We start from the raw sequence: 11,166 nt of genomic DNA on the forward strand, positions 1-11,166 counted from the left end.
ATCCCTATTAGTTAAACACTAACGAAAGCCATTGGCTTTTAGAGATGAGACACTTTCAGAAAACAAACACTTCCCTAGCCAGTCCATGGTCAAATGGCCCTGCAGAATAGGACTAAGTCAATGGTTCCCAAACTGTGGGGCGTGGCGAGGGGTCGGCAGGAACTCAGTCCGGCTTTCAACTTACGCTTGAAAGTTGTAATAGTAGAATGCACAAGGTGCAATTTCGAAATTGGGTAGTGTATCATCAGTTCCTCTTGTCATGTCAGTGATTGCATACCTTAGAGAGCTATTTATAACTTTTCAGAAATGTCCAGATCAGCTAATGTTTTATTTAGTTTTTTTTAGCCCATAGATATTGTTGTACTTTTTTTAGTCACTGAAAAAGTTTAGGAAGCCCTGTACTAAGTGATGCGTCCAATAAGGGCGGCCTGGGTGTAATTATTTCAGCAGAGAAAATAATATCAAAAGCCTACAGGGTTGGATCTGATGAAACCAGGATGGCAGGATGACATGGAGCCATCCTCCACCATGGAATAATTAACATCTCCAAAGGTCCTAACATGAAAAAATACATTTGAGATGATGATGATCTTATGCTCTGACCTGCTGGGTAATGGGGTCACCATTTTGTTCTGAGAGAGAAGTTGGAGAGAGGTTGCCCTGTGCTTGGTCTTCTTCCTACCCTGCCTTGAAAAGCTACATTTTTCTTATTTTTCTTCTTTCTTTCTTTCTTGACATCTTTCTCTTGCACTCTTTCTCTCTCCCTCCTCTCTTTTTCTCTCTGCCTCTCCTATCATCTCCTTCTCAGGGTTGGTGTACGACACCTTTATGCTGAAGCACCAGTGTATGTGTGGGAACACCCACATCCACCCAGAACACGCCGGCCGCATCCAGAGTGTGTGGTCCCGGCTGCAGGAGACTGGGCTCCTGGGCCGCTGTGAGGTGAGGGCACCCTGCAGACTACAGCTAGAATAGCGACCAGCTCCGTTCCATATTTCCAAGAGAATTTCTTCTCAGTAACTTAAACAAGCGAGTGGTGGAGATGAGAATGAGCTTTATCCATTATCAGTTCAAGTTCATTTTAAAAATCACGTCCCAATTAGCAATACAACATAACCCTGAATGAAATTGATGCATTGTGTGTTTTCCTTTACTGTGTACAGAGGATTCGGGGGAGGAAGGCCACGTTGGATGAGATCCAGACTGTGCATTCAGAATACCACACACTGCTGTATGGAACCAGTCCCCTCAACAGACAGAAACTAGACAGCAAGAAGCTCTTGGGTGCCTAACCTCATCTCATGTCTTTACGCCTCAGATATATTTGTGTGTGAGAACCCATGCATGTGTGTTTCCCTAGCCATTTTGCTCGAATGGTGGAAACAATATTTGCCCCAAGCATCCTTGAAAGTAGTTACTTCCCCTCTCCTCTCCATCCACCCACACACACACTCACACGCAGTCAGGTGGATTGTTTGAAGGCTCAGCTCCCTGACAGGCGCAGGAGGGTATTTTTAGACCTGCTGGTCGAGGGGAAAGAGCCCCAGACGCCCGTCCACCCCCGTCTGGGTGACTCATAGCTAGGCTGGGTCTCATAGAAGAGGGGGGGGGGGTGACTGGATCAGCTGCAAAACAGCACTGCAGTGACTGAGCCGTCGACTACACAAACACACACACTTCAAAGTGAGTTCACTCTGTGTGGTGCTGAGCAGAACTGGACTTGCAGACATTGATGGTAAAAAAACAACTATTAAACCGTGCATTCGGGAAGTATTCAGACCCCTTGACTTATTCCACATTATGCTATGTTACAGCTGTATTCTAAAATGGATTTTAAAAGATTTTCCTCAATCTACACACAATACTCCATAATGACAAAGCGAAAATGTATTTTATTTCAATTTTTGCAAAAAAGGATACCTTATTTACATAAGTATTCAGAGCCTTTGCTATGAAACTCAATTTAGCTCAGGTGCATCCTGTTTCCATTGATCATCCTTGAGATGTTTCTACAACTTGATTGGCGTCCACCTGTGGTAAATTTAATTGATTGGACATGATTTAGAAAGGCACACACCTGTCTATCTATATAAGGTCCCATAGTTGACAGTGCACGTCAGCAAAAACCTAGCCATGAGGTCGAAGGAATTGTGCGTAGAGCTCAGAGACAGGATTGTGTCGAGGCACACATCTGGGGAAGGGTACCAAAAAATGTCTGCAGCATTGAAGGTCCCCAAGAACACAGTGGCCATCATCATTCTTAATGGAAGAAGTTTGGAACCACTAAGACTCTGAGCTGGCTGCCCAGCCAAACTGAGCAATCGGTGGAGAAGAGCCTTGGTCAGGGAGGTAACCAAGAACCCAATGGTCACTCTGACAGAGCTCCAGATTTCCTCTGTGGAGATGGGAGAACCTTCCAGAAGGACAACCATCTCTGCAGCACTCCACATGTCCAACCAGCACTCCACCAATCAGGCCTTAATGGTAGAGTGGCCAGACTGAAGCCACATGATGATGGATGAATGGAGTGAAGTACAGAGATCCTTGATGAAATCCTGCTCAGGATCTCACTGGGGTGATGGTTCACCTTCCAACAGGACAACGACCCTAAGCACACAGCCAAGACAACGCAGCAGTGGCTTTGGGACAAGTCTCTGAATGTACTTGAGGGGCCCAGCCAGAGCCTGGACTTGAACTCGATCGAAAATCTCTGGAGACCTGAAAATAGCTGTGCAGTGACACTCCCCATCCAACCTGACAGAGCTTGAGAGGATCTGCAGAGAAGAGTGGGAGAAACTCCCCAAATACAGGTGTGCCAAGCTTGTAGCGTTATACTCAAGGCTGTAATCGTTGCCAAAGGTGCTTCAACTAAGTAAAGGGTTTGAATACTTACGTAAATGTGGTATTTCTGTTTTTTTTAATCTATTTTCACAAATGTCAAACTGTTTTTGCTTTGTCATTAGGGGGTATTACATGTAGCATGATAAAGAAAAAAAACAGTTAATCAATTTTAGAATTAAGGCTTTAACAATATTTTGAAAATGTCTAGGGGTCTGAATACTTTCCAAATGCACTGTATCCCAAGCATCTTGGGAAAATAACTCTCTGCTAGGAAGGCTAAAAGGTGTGTGTGTGATACAATGTTGAAATATGGCTAAATAGTGTTTAACTTATTTAAACTACAATCTAACCTTTGCTCCCTGTCCCCATTGGCTCCTTAAGGTCCAATCAGTCAGAAGATGTATGCTGTGTTGCCCTGTGGAGGCATTGGGGTGAGTCCTCTATCTATCCATCCATCCATTTAGAATGGAGTTACATTGACATTTTAGTTAGAGGTTGAGATTGGATAATAATACAGTTTCAGAAAATGTCATGCAGTTTAATTGTAGGATATTCATTCAACATAAGCAGCACAAAGCTGAGCATTACATCACCTACAGCAGTGTCATCATGTTATCAGTGTTAAAAGAACAGTAGCAGGGTGGGGATGAGTGTTCTCTATTGCCCTCTGCAGGTGGACAGTGACACTGTGTGGAACGAGATGCACTCCTCGGGCGCTGTCAGAATGGCTGTTGGCTGCGTCATCGAGCTGGCTTTCAAAGTGGCCGCCGGGGAACTGAAGGTAACATTACCAGCCCCTCTCCGTTCTACTACTGTTTGATTGAAAGTTGTCAGGGGCAACCTTGCACCTTAATTTAAAATGAACAATATGTAATAATCATGTAATATACCCTGTGGGTTTGTTCATGAGTGGACACAGTAGTACCCTGATCAATAAGCACTTAGTCACTTGATTTTGTTGATGGATAGGCCCTACTCAACATTTTCTCATGAACTGCTTCTCTCTCTCCTCTCCATTTCAGAACGGCTTTGCCGTGGTGCGTCCACCAGGCCATCACGCTGAGGAATCCACTGCCATGTGAGTACACCCAGGGAATCATGGGTAGAGCCGAGGCGGGGGAGTGGCTAGGGGGCTTCAAAGGAGTTGGTTGAAGTTCCATAGAGACATGGGGTGTGCGATGGTTGATACTCAAAATGGACGCTTTTACCAATTATTGTATCTACTGGGCAGTGCCCTTAAACATTCTCCCTGTTTCTGCTGATAATTTATTTTTAAAAATAGTGTCTGTCATTGTCTGCAGGGGCTTCTGCTTCTTCAACTCAGTGGCCATCACAGCCAAGCTGCTACAGCAGAAACTAGGAGTGAGCAAGGTCCTCATCGTGGACTGGGTGAGTGGGAAGTATGTTGTTAGCGAGGCCCTATATGTGCTAGTGTCGTCATGATACCAAAATATATACCATATATTATGTGATCAATGCAGGTCATGTATTATTGTTCACATATCCGTTCTCTGTGTCCAGGATATTCACCATGGTAACGGGACACAGCAGGCTTTTTACAACGACCCGAATGTACTTTACATTTCCATGCATCGCTACGACGATGGAAACTTCTTCCCCGGCAGTGGGGCTCCTGAAGAGGTGGGGGTTGGACCTGGTATTGGCTTCAACACAAACATTGCTTGGACAGGGGGCGTAGAACCGCCCATGGGTGACGTGGAGTACCTGACTGCCTTCAGGTGAACAGACGGTTGTTGGTCATTAGCTGAACGTGCAGCAACATTGGCACTGATCTTTCATTCATATGAACAGGCTCTGCTTATTTAGTGATTTCCACACTGCTTAGTTCTTGCAGATGATCTGGAAACGTTAGCAAATAAAATGTCGTTCTCCATCTTGTCTGTTAAACAGGACGGTGGTGATGCCCATAGCCAACGAGTTCTCCCCTGACGTGGTCCTAGTGTCCGCTGGGTTTGATGCCGTGGAGGGCCACCAGTCCCCTTTGGGAGGATACAATGTCACTGCTAAATGTAAGTTGAACATTACTCCGTCTTTACGTGTCAGTTTTTCTGCCAAGCCTTTTCCATAATGTGTGCATTTATAGGAGGGTCCTCTAGCTAATTGTATATACACTACTACCCCCTGCTGGAAGAATAGTACTTAACCACTAGAAGAAACGCCAAGAGACTCCATAGGAATATTGAAGTACCTGAATTATTTCCTATCATATGGGGCCTTTACTTCATAAACCTGCACAAAACTAAAATTCCTGTGCAGACCTCTCCTATTTACATAAATTCATGATTTACTCAGAAGATTATACTCAGTACAGCGTCAGTACAGTGTTGAACCATCCTCAGGTTTCGGCCACCTCACCAAGCAGCTGATGAAGCTGGCGGGGGGACGTGTGGTCCTGGCGCTGGAAGGAGGTCACGACCTCACGGCCATCTGTGATGCCTCCGAGTCCTGTGTGGCGGCCCTGCTCGGCGATGAGGTATGACATCATCTGCTATAGGAGGGGACAGTGGCGTGATGTCACATACACTACATGTCATTTGGTAGAGATGGATGTAATTGTTCAGAGAGGAAATTCTTTGTTTTTACATCCCAATCTCTCTCTCACACTGTTTCTCTGTCAGTTGGACCCCCTGCCACAGGCTGTCCTGCAACAGAAGCCCTGTCCAAAAGCTGCTGCCTCTCTGGAGAGGGTCATCGAGATACAGAGTGCGTTAGTTCGCTAAAATCAAAATGATCATTGTGTTTTACCTGCACATATGCACTTAGTTGTGTTTGCGTCATGTGTATCACGTCACCCTTAACTGACACGACTCCTTCTCTCCCTGCAGGTAAACACTGGAGCTCTCTCCAAAGGTTGGCTCCCACGGTGGGCCAGTCCTTAATGGATGCCCAGCGGAGAGAGAAGGACGAGGCCGACACGGTCACCGCCATGGCATCGCTTACCGTGGATACTGAGCAGGCCGCCACTTCCACCGTCTCCACGGAGACCAACAGGTAAACACCTGCACCATTCACTCTTTTGGGGATTTTATGTGGTTTTGGAATGGCTTTTTTTAAGACATCAGATTCATTCACAACGCTGTGGGCCTGAAGTTCCACTGAGACTTAAGGTGTAGACTTATCATATACGTTTTGACCGACCTTCGTTGGTAGGTAGGGGCTTTTATTTTGGCATGACTAAGAGGCTAATGTCTGTGTCGTGCTGTTTCCTATTTGGTGTACCTGCAGGTCTACAGAAGAGCCAATGGAAGAAGAGCCCGTCTTGTAGGAGGAAACTGAGAGTTGTCACGACACCTTTGTCTCCACGTCCTTCGGCACTAGCCTTCTCCTGTCATCCTCTCCTCTTTCCAGCCCTCGCCTCACCTCTTTCTATTTTCTGAGGATTGATGGACTTGTGCTAGCCTCCCTATCCAACTCACTGAGGTGAGTTTGTTAAAGTGTGTGTGGGAGAGGAGAGGCGTTACACACACACACTGACCTAAAGGGGGCAGCGGCGGATATGCGTGATTGGTGGAGAAGCAGGAAGAGCCGGGACCTTTTGAGGAGCCTGTGTGTCTTGCTTTTTTCTTTCAATCTTTTTTGTAAGCAGAAGGCAGTGGATCCAGGAGGGTGCCTCGGTTCTGGGGCCCGAGAAGCTTTGTACATTTCTTGTCATACTTTATACTTTTCAGGAACATTAGAACTGAAAAAGCCAACAAGCAGCAAAAATATTTCAACAGCCACAAATACACTCAAACACACCCGCATTATATTATACACACTAAGTTCCCAACAGCGGAACAACAATGGGGTTGTATCAATGAATAATGCTCTTCCTTTCAGAGCATGCGTACCTCTGTTCCTATTTTGTCTGTCATTTGGTATTCTCGTGCGTCTATTCAATAATCTGTTCAAAGAAGCACACAAACATATGATATGTATATTTGCATATATATATATATATTACTGTATATTCCTTTCACTGTATCCGATATCAGCTGTGGTTGTGGAGTGGAGGTCGAGCTGTGGATCCTGCCAAGGGGGACTTTCTGGCTGAAGGAGACATCTCTCCAATTCAGTCTTTTTTTTTCTTCAGGAAGCCTCAGCTCCCTCCACTTTGTATGGGACAGAATGCATTTTGAGGTGGTTTTTTACCCTTCTACTTTGTTTGGACTATCAAAAAAGGACACATACATACCCACAATCAAATTTACCGCTTGGTGCAATGGAAGCCCACGGATTGGACGAGGAAGGATTTTGTGGAATAATACTTGGATTATGAACTTTTTGTCTCACGCTTGCTGCTGCGACTGGGAGACTTGTGGTGGTCATGAGACTGGAGAAAGACGATTTTAGAAGAACTTGGTGCCTTTATATTAAATATCCCTGTTCACACCAACTACACCACCACTTAGCAGAACACAGGACAGAAAGACAAATCCACACACTTGTTACTCTCATGTCTGTTTTGTTTGTATATTTGTTTGCTTGTTTCTTTCAAAATGCCTTAATTTCCTCCAGAGAATGCACCATTTTAGCCATCTCCGCAGAGATGGGATTCTACTCCTATGTCCTCTTTCTGGGTTTGTGTCATACTCTAGGTCAAAGGTCAGTGTGGCCTTAACTGATTTTTTTTTTTGCGTCCTTTATCAATTCCGACCCGTACAAATGCGGCTGACGGTATGATTGTGAGGAAATTTGAACGCTACAACGACCAACTTTTTGCCATGTCACTTCCTGTCACTTGTAAATACTGCATCCTGTCCTGCTCTGGCAAACCCCTCAACCTGAGACGGTATCAATAACGAACTCATTGTTTTTCCATTTATTTAGAGAGGAAGGACTGAACTTGGTCACTTTTTTTAAACAAACGTTTTATTTTGTAAAAAAATCAAATATAAGATGTATATGAATAATGACAATAACAGTGTTAATCCAATCAAATTGGATATAAATATTATATTTGAGAAGAGTTAAAAAAAATAATCATGTATGCTAAAGCCACCTTAAGCACACATCGTGCTGGTTTTGCAATCAATGTTTTGTCCTAAGTGCCATTTTGTTTTTTCCACAAAAAAAAAAGACAACAGAAATTGTGATATGGGGTGGATCTCATTTGGCAAATAATCATGAGCAAGCACCACTTTAGATGTTTACACTGCAATACCCCAATCCCTTGAAACTGTTGCCCACTTGTCAGCTGCCATAAACACTTTGTTTGACTTAGTGTCCAGGTGCTGTGTTATCTGGCCTCCGTTGTTGTCATCAATATTTATATTTCTCAATCAATGAAAAGTGTTTTCACTTGACACCTATATGATCACACAAATTAAATACTTTGGAAAATATATATATTTACAGTGGGAATTAGCACAATCATCATGCTTGAGGAATTCATACAAATCAAGTATATCTACTAGAGAATGGTAACCGACACCTCCCTTAAAGACATGCTCTGGAACTTTGGCGACTACTAAGTATTTTTTTTAAACCTCTCGCTTTCGGCTGGATGTGCCAATGTGTCGTTCATACATGCATAATCTATGAGCAGAATTACGGTCTTACCTCATGTAGCTACGCAATCCCTAGTTTAAAAGCCACTGTTTTTTTGGATGCTGTGCTGCGGCATTTTCCTTATTTTCCCCCGCCTAGGCCAGCCCTCTAGCAATTTGAGTAAAACCAATGAGCTTCTGCCCCTCGCCAGCTAGCGAAATGTACATGGTACATCAACAGCAGAGAAAGAGGGAGATCTAAGGATATGGTGCACGTATGTCACGTAATACACAATTGTTGGGGCCCACTTTTTGCTCGTGACCACAACTTTCAGAACTACCGGCTAAAAAGTATACAAAAGTACCACTTTCACCAGCGTACTCCGAAGATAATGTGTGCTGCAGAGTGCTGGTCTACATTGATCATTTTGTTTTATTTCAAGCAATGTAACAAAACACTGACCAAGTCTTCTGCATCTCATTTGTCCTCCTTTATTGAGGTAAAAAAAACTCATTACGTAATAGGATATTTCTGTAGAGTTGTTCCCTCTAATCATATAGTCAATTCTCTACCGGTCCACTCACCATCGTAAGGTACTTTTTGTCCCTTTGTCACACAACTGTATATTGAACTTATCTACATACTGTAATAACTATACAGTGACGATGTTTTCATAAACGTTAAAGGGGTGTCAACGCCTAACTCCCTCACTAGTTACCCTTCTTCATATGGAACACAAAGGGCTAGCTTAGTTCAATCCAAAATGTAAGTTTTAGAGGTTTTCAGCCCTGTCATTTGAAGTCTATGACTCCATGTCCATCTCAAGTAGATCAAGCTTTATGCTCCAATCCCAAATGAATGGGAAGGTTGGACACTGGCACTGTCTAAAATGGTGAAATCAGATATGCTTGAATCCCAAATAACTGGCAAAGATGATCTGATTTCACCATTTTAGACAGCGCCAGTGTCCAACCTTCCCATTCATTTGGGATTGGAGCATACCGTGCATTCTGGAAGTATTCAGACCCCTTGACTTTTTCCACATTGTTACATTACAGCCTTATTCTAAAATGGATTAAATAGTTTCCCCCCCTTAATCTACACACAATACCCCATAATGACCAAGCAAAAACTGTTTTTTAGAATTTTTGCAAATATATCTAAGATTTTTTTTAAACAAAACAAAAAAAACACCTTATTTACATATGTATTCAGACATTTTGCTATGAGACTTGAAATTGAGCTCCGGTGAATCCTGAGTCCACCTGTGGTAAATTTAATTGATTGGACATGGTCAAGGTCCCACAGTTGACAGTGTATGTCAGAACAAAAACCAAGCCATGAGGTCGAAGGAATTCTCCGTAGAGCTCAGAGACAGGATTGTGTCGGTACAGATCTGGGGAAGGGTACCAAAAAATGTCTGCAGCATTGAAGGTCCCCAAGCACACAGTGGCCTCCATCATTCTTAAATGGAAGATGTTTGAAACCACCAAGACTCTTTCTAGAGCTTGCCGCCCGGCCAAACTGAGCAATCGGGGGAGAAGGGCCTTGGTCGGGGAATAGTTACTCTGACAGAACTCCAGAGTTCCTCTGTGGAGATGGGAGAACCTTCCCGAAGGGACAACCATCTCTGCAGCACTCCACCAATCAGGCCTTTATGGTAGTGGCCAGACAGAAGCCACTCCTCCGTAAAAGGCACATGACATCCCGCTTGGAGTTTGCCAAAAGGCACCGAAAGACTCTCAGACCATGAGAAACGAGATTCTGGTCTGATGAAACCAAGATTGAATTATTTGGCCTGAATGCCAAGCGTCACATCTGGAGGAAACCTGGCACCATCCCTCCGGTGAAGCATGGTGGTGGTAGCATCATGCTATGGGGATGTTGTTTAGTGGCAAGGACTGGGAGACTAGTCAGGATCGAGGGAAAGATAAATGGAACAAGTACAGAGATCCTTGATGGAAACCTGCTCCAGAGCGCTCAGGACCTCAGACTGGGGTGAAGTTTCACCTTCCAAGCACACAGCCAAGACAATGCAGGAGTGGCCCAGCCAGAAACGGGACTTGAATCCGATCGAACATCAGGAGAGACCTGAAAATGGCTGTGCAGCGACGCTCCCCATCCAACCGGTCAGAGCTTGAGGCTCTGCAGAGAAGAATGGGAGAAACTCCCTAAATACAGGTGTGCTAAGCTTGTAGCATCATACCCAAGAATACTCAAGACTGTAATTGCTGCCAAAGTTGCTTCAATAAAGTACTGAGTAAAGGGTCTGAATACTTATGTAAATGTTATATTTACATTTAAAAAAATGTATAATCTAAGAACCTGTTTTTGCTTTGTCATTATGGGGTATTGTGTGTAGATTAAGGGGGGGAAACTATTTAATCCATTTTAGAATAAGGCTGTAATGTAACAAAATATGGAAAAAGTGAAGGTGTCTTAATACTTTCCGAATGCACGGTATAGCTGGATCTACTTAACCAATGGTGTGGGACTTGGAATCATGTTGACATTAGAGCACCTTCGAGGTCTGAAAATGTCTGAAACTTTGAATTGTGAGTGAACTACCCCTTTAACGTCATACAGTTCCCTTATAGCTCCTATTGTCATACCGGCCATGGTATGCTCTTTCGGTGTTGGTTTTCAGTGGTACTACTTCCCAGGCGGAGCATGTGACCTGATGTCACAGAAAAAACAGGCATTCGCCATTTGACTGAACTCTAATCACGGTGTTGTCACAATCGTGTCACCGGGGTAGGAATTGAAACACTCATCACTTGCAAAATTGTTGGATGCCACTGTACTCACATGTAATATACACAGTGGTTCCTACTT

The 11,166-nt window shown here is 43.9% G+C and overlaps 1 protein-coding gene across 3 annotated transcripts in view; it reads left to right on the plus strand.

Moving 5' to 3' along the window:
• Positions 1–11,166, plus strand: part of LOC139421309 (histone deacetylase 5-like) — an 83,576-nt gene that overhangs the window by 71,234 nt on the left and 1,176 nt on the right. For all 3 annotated transcript variants that reach the window (XM_071172060.1, XM_071172061.1, XM_071172062.1), the window contains 12 exons: positions 809–942; positions 1,164–1,284; positions 3,223–3,272; positions 3,515–3,622; positions 3,864–3,919; positions 4,143–4,230; positions 4,363–4,580; positions 4,753–4,871; positions 5,202–5,335; positions 5,481–5,565; positions 5,688–5,853; positions 6,088–11,166. The exon at positions 6,088–11,166 is cut by the window's right edge and continues 1,176 nt beyond it. In XM_071172060.1, coding sequence (XP_071028161.1) covers positions 809–942; positions 1,164–1,284; positions 3,223–3,272; positions 3,515–3,622; positions 3,864–3,919; positions 4,143–4,230; positions 4,363–4,580; positions 4,753–4,871; positions 5,202–5,335; positions 5,481–5,565; positions 5,688–5,853; positions 6,088–6,127 — 1,319 coding nt within the window. In that variant the 3' untranslated portion in view covers positions 6,128–11,166. The remainder of the gene's footprint in view (positions 1–808; positions 943–1,163; positions 1,285–3,222; positions 3,273–3,514; positions 3,623–3,863; positions 3,920–4,142; positions 4,231–4,362; positions 4,581–4,752; positions 4,872–5,201; positions 5,336–5,480; positions 5,566–5,687; positions 5,854–6,087) is intronic.

Source organism: Oncorhynchus clarkii, chromosome 12, assembly GCF_045791955.1.
Source record: "Oncorhynchus clarkii lewisi isolate Uvic-CL-2024 chromosome 12, UVic_Ocla_1.0, whole genome shotgun sequence".
Taxonomy (NCBI): Eukaryota; Metazoa; Chordata; class Actinopteri; order Salmoniformes; family Salmonidae; genus Oncorhynchus; species Oncorhynchus clarkii.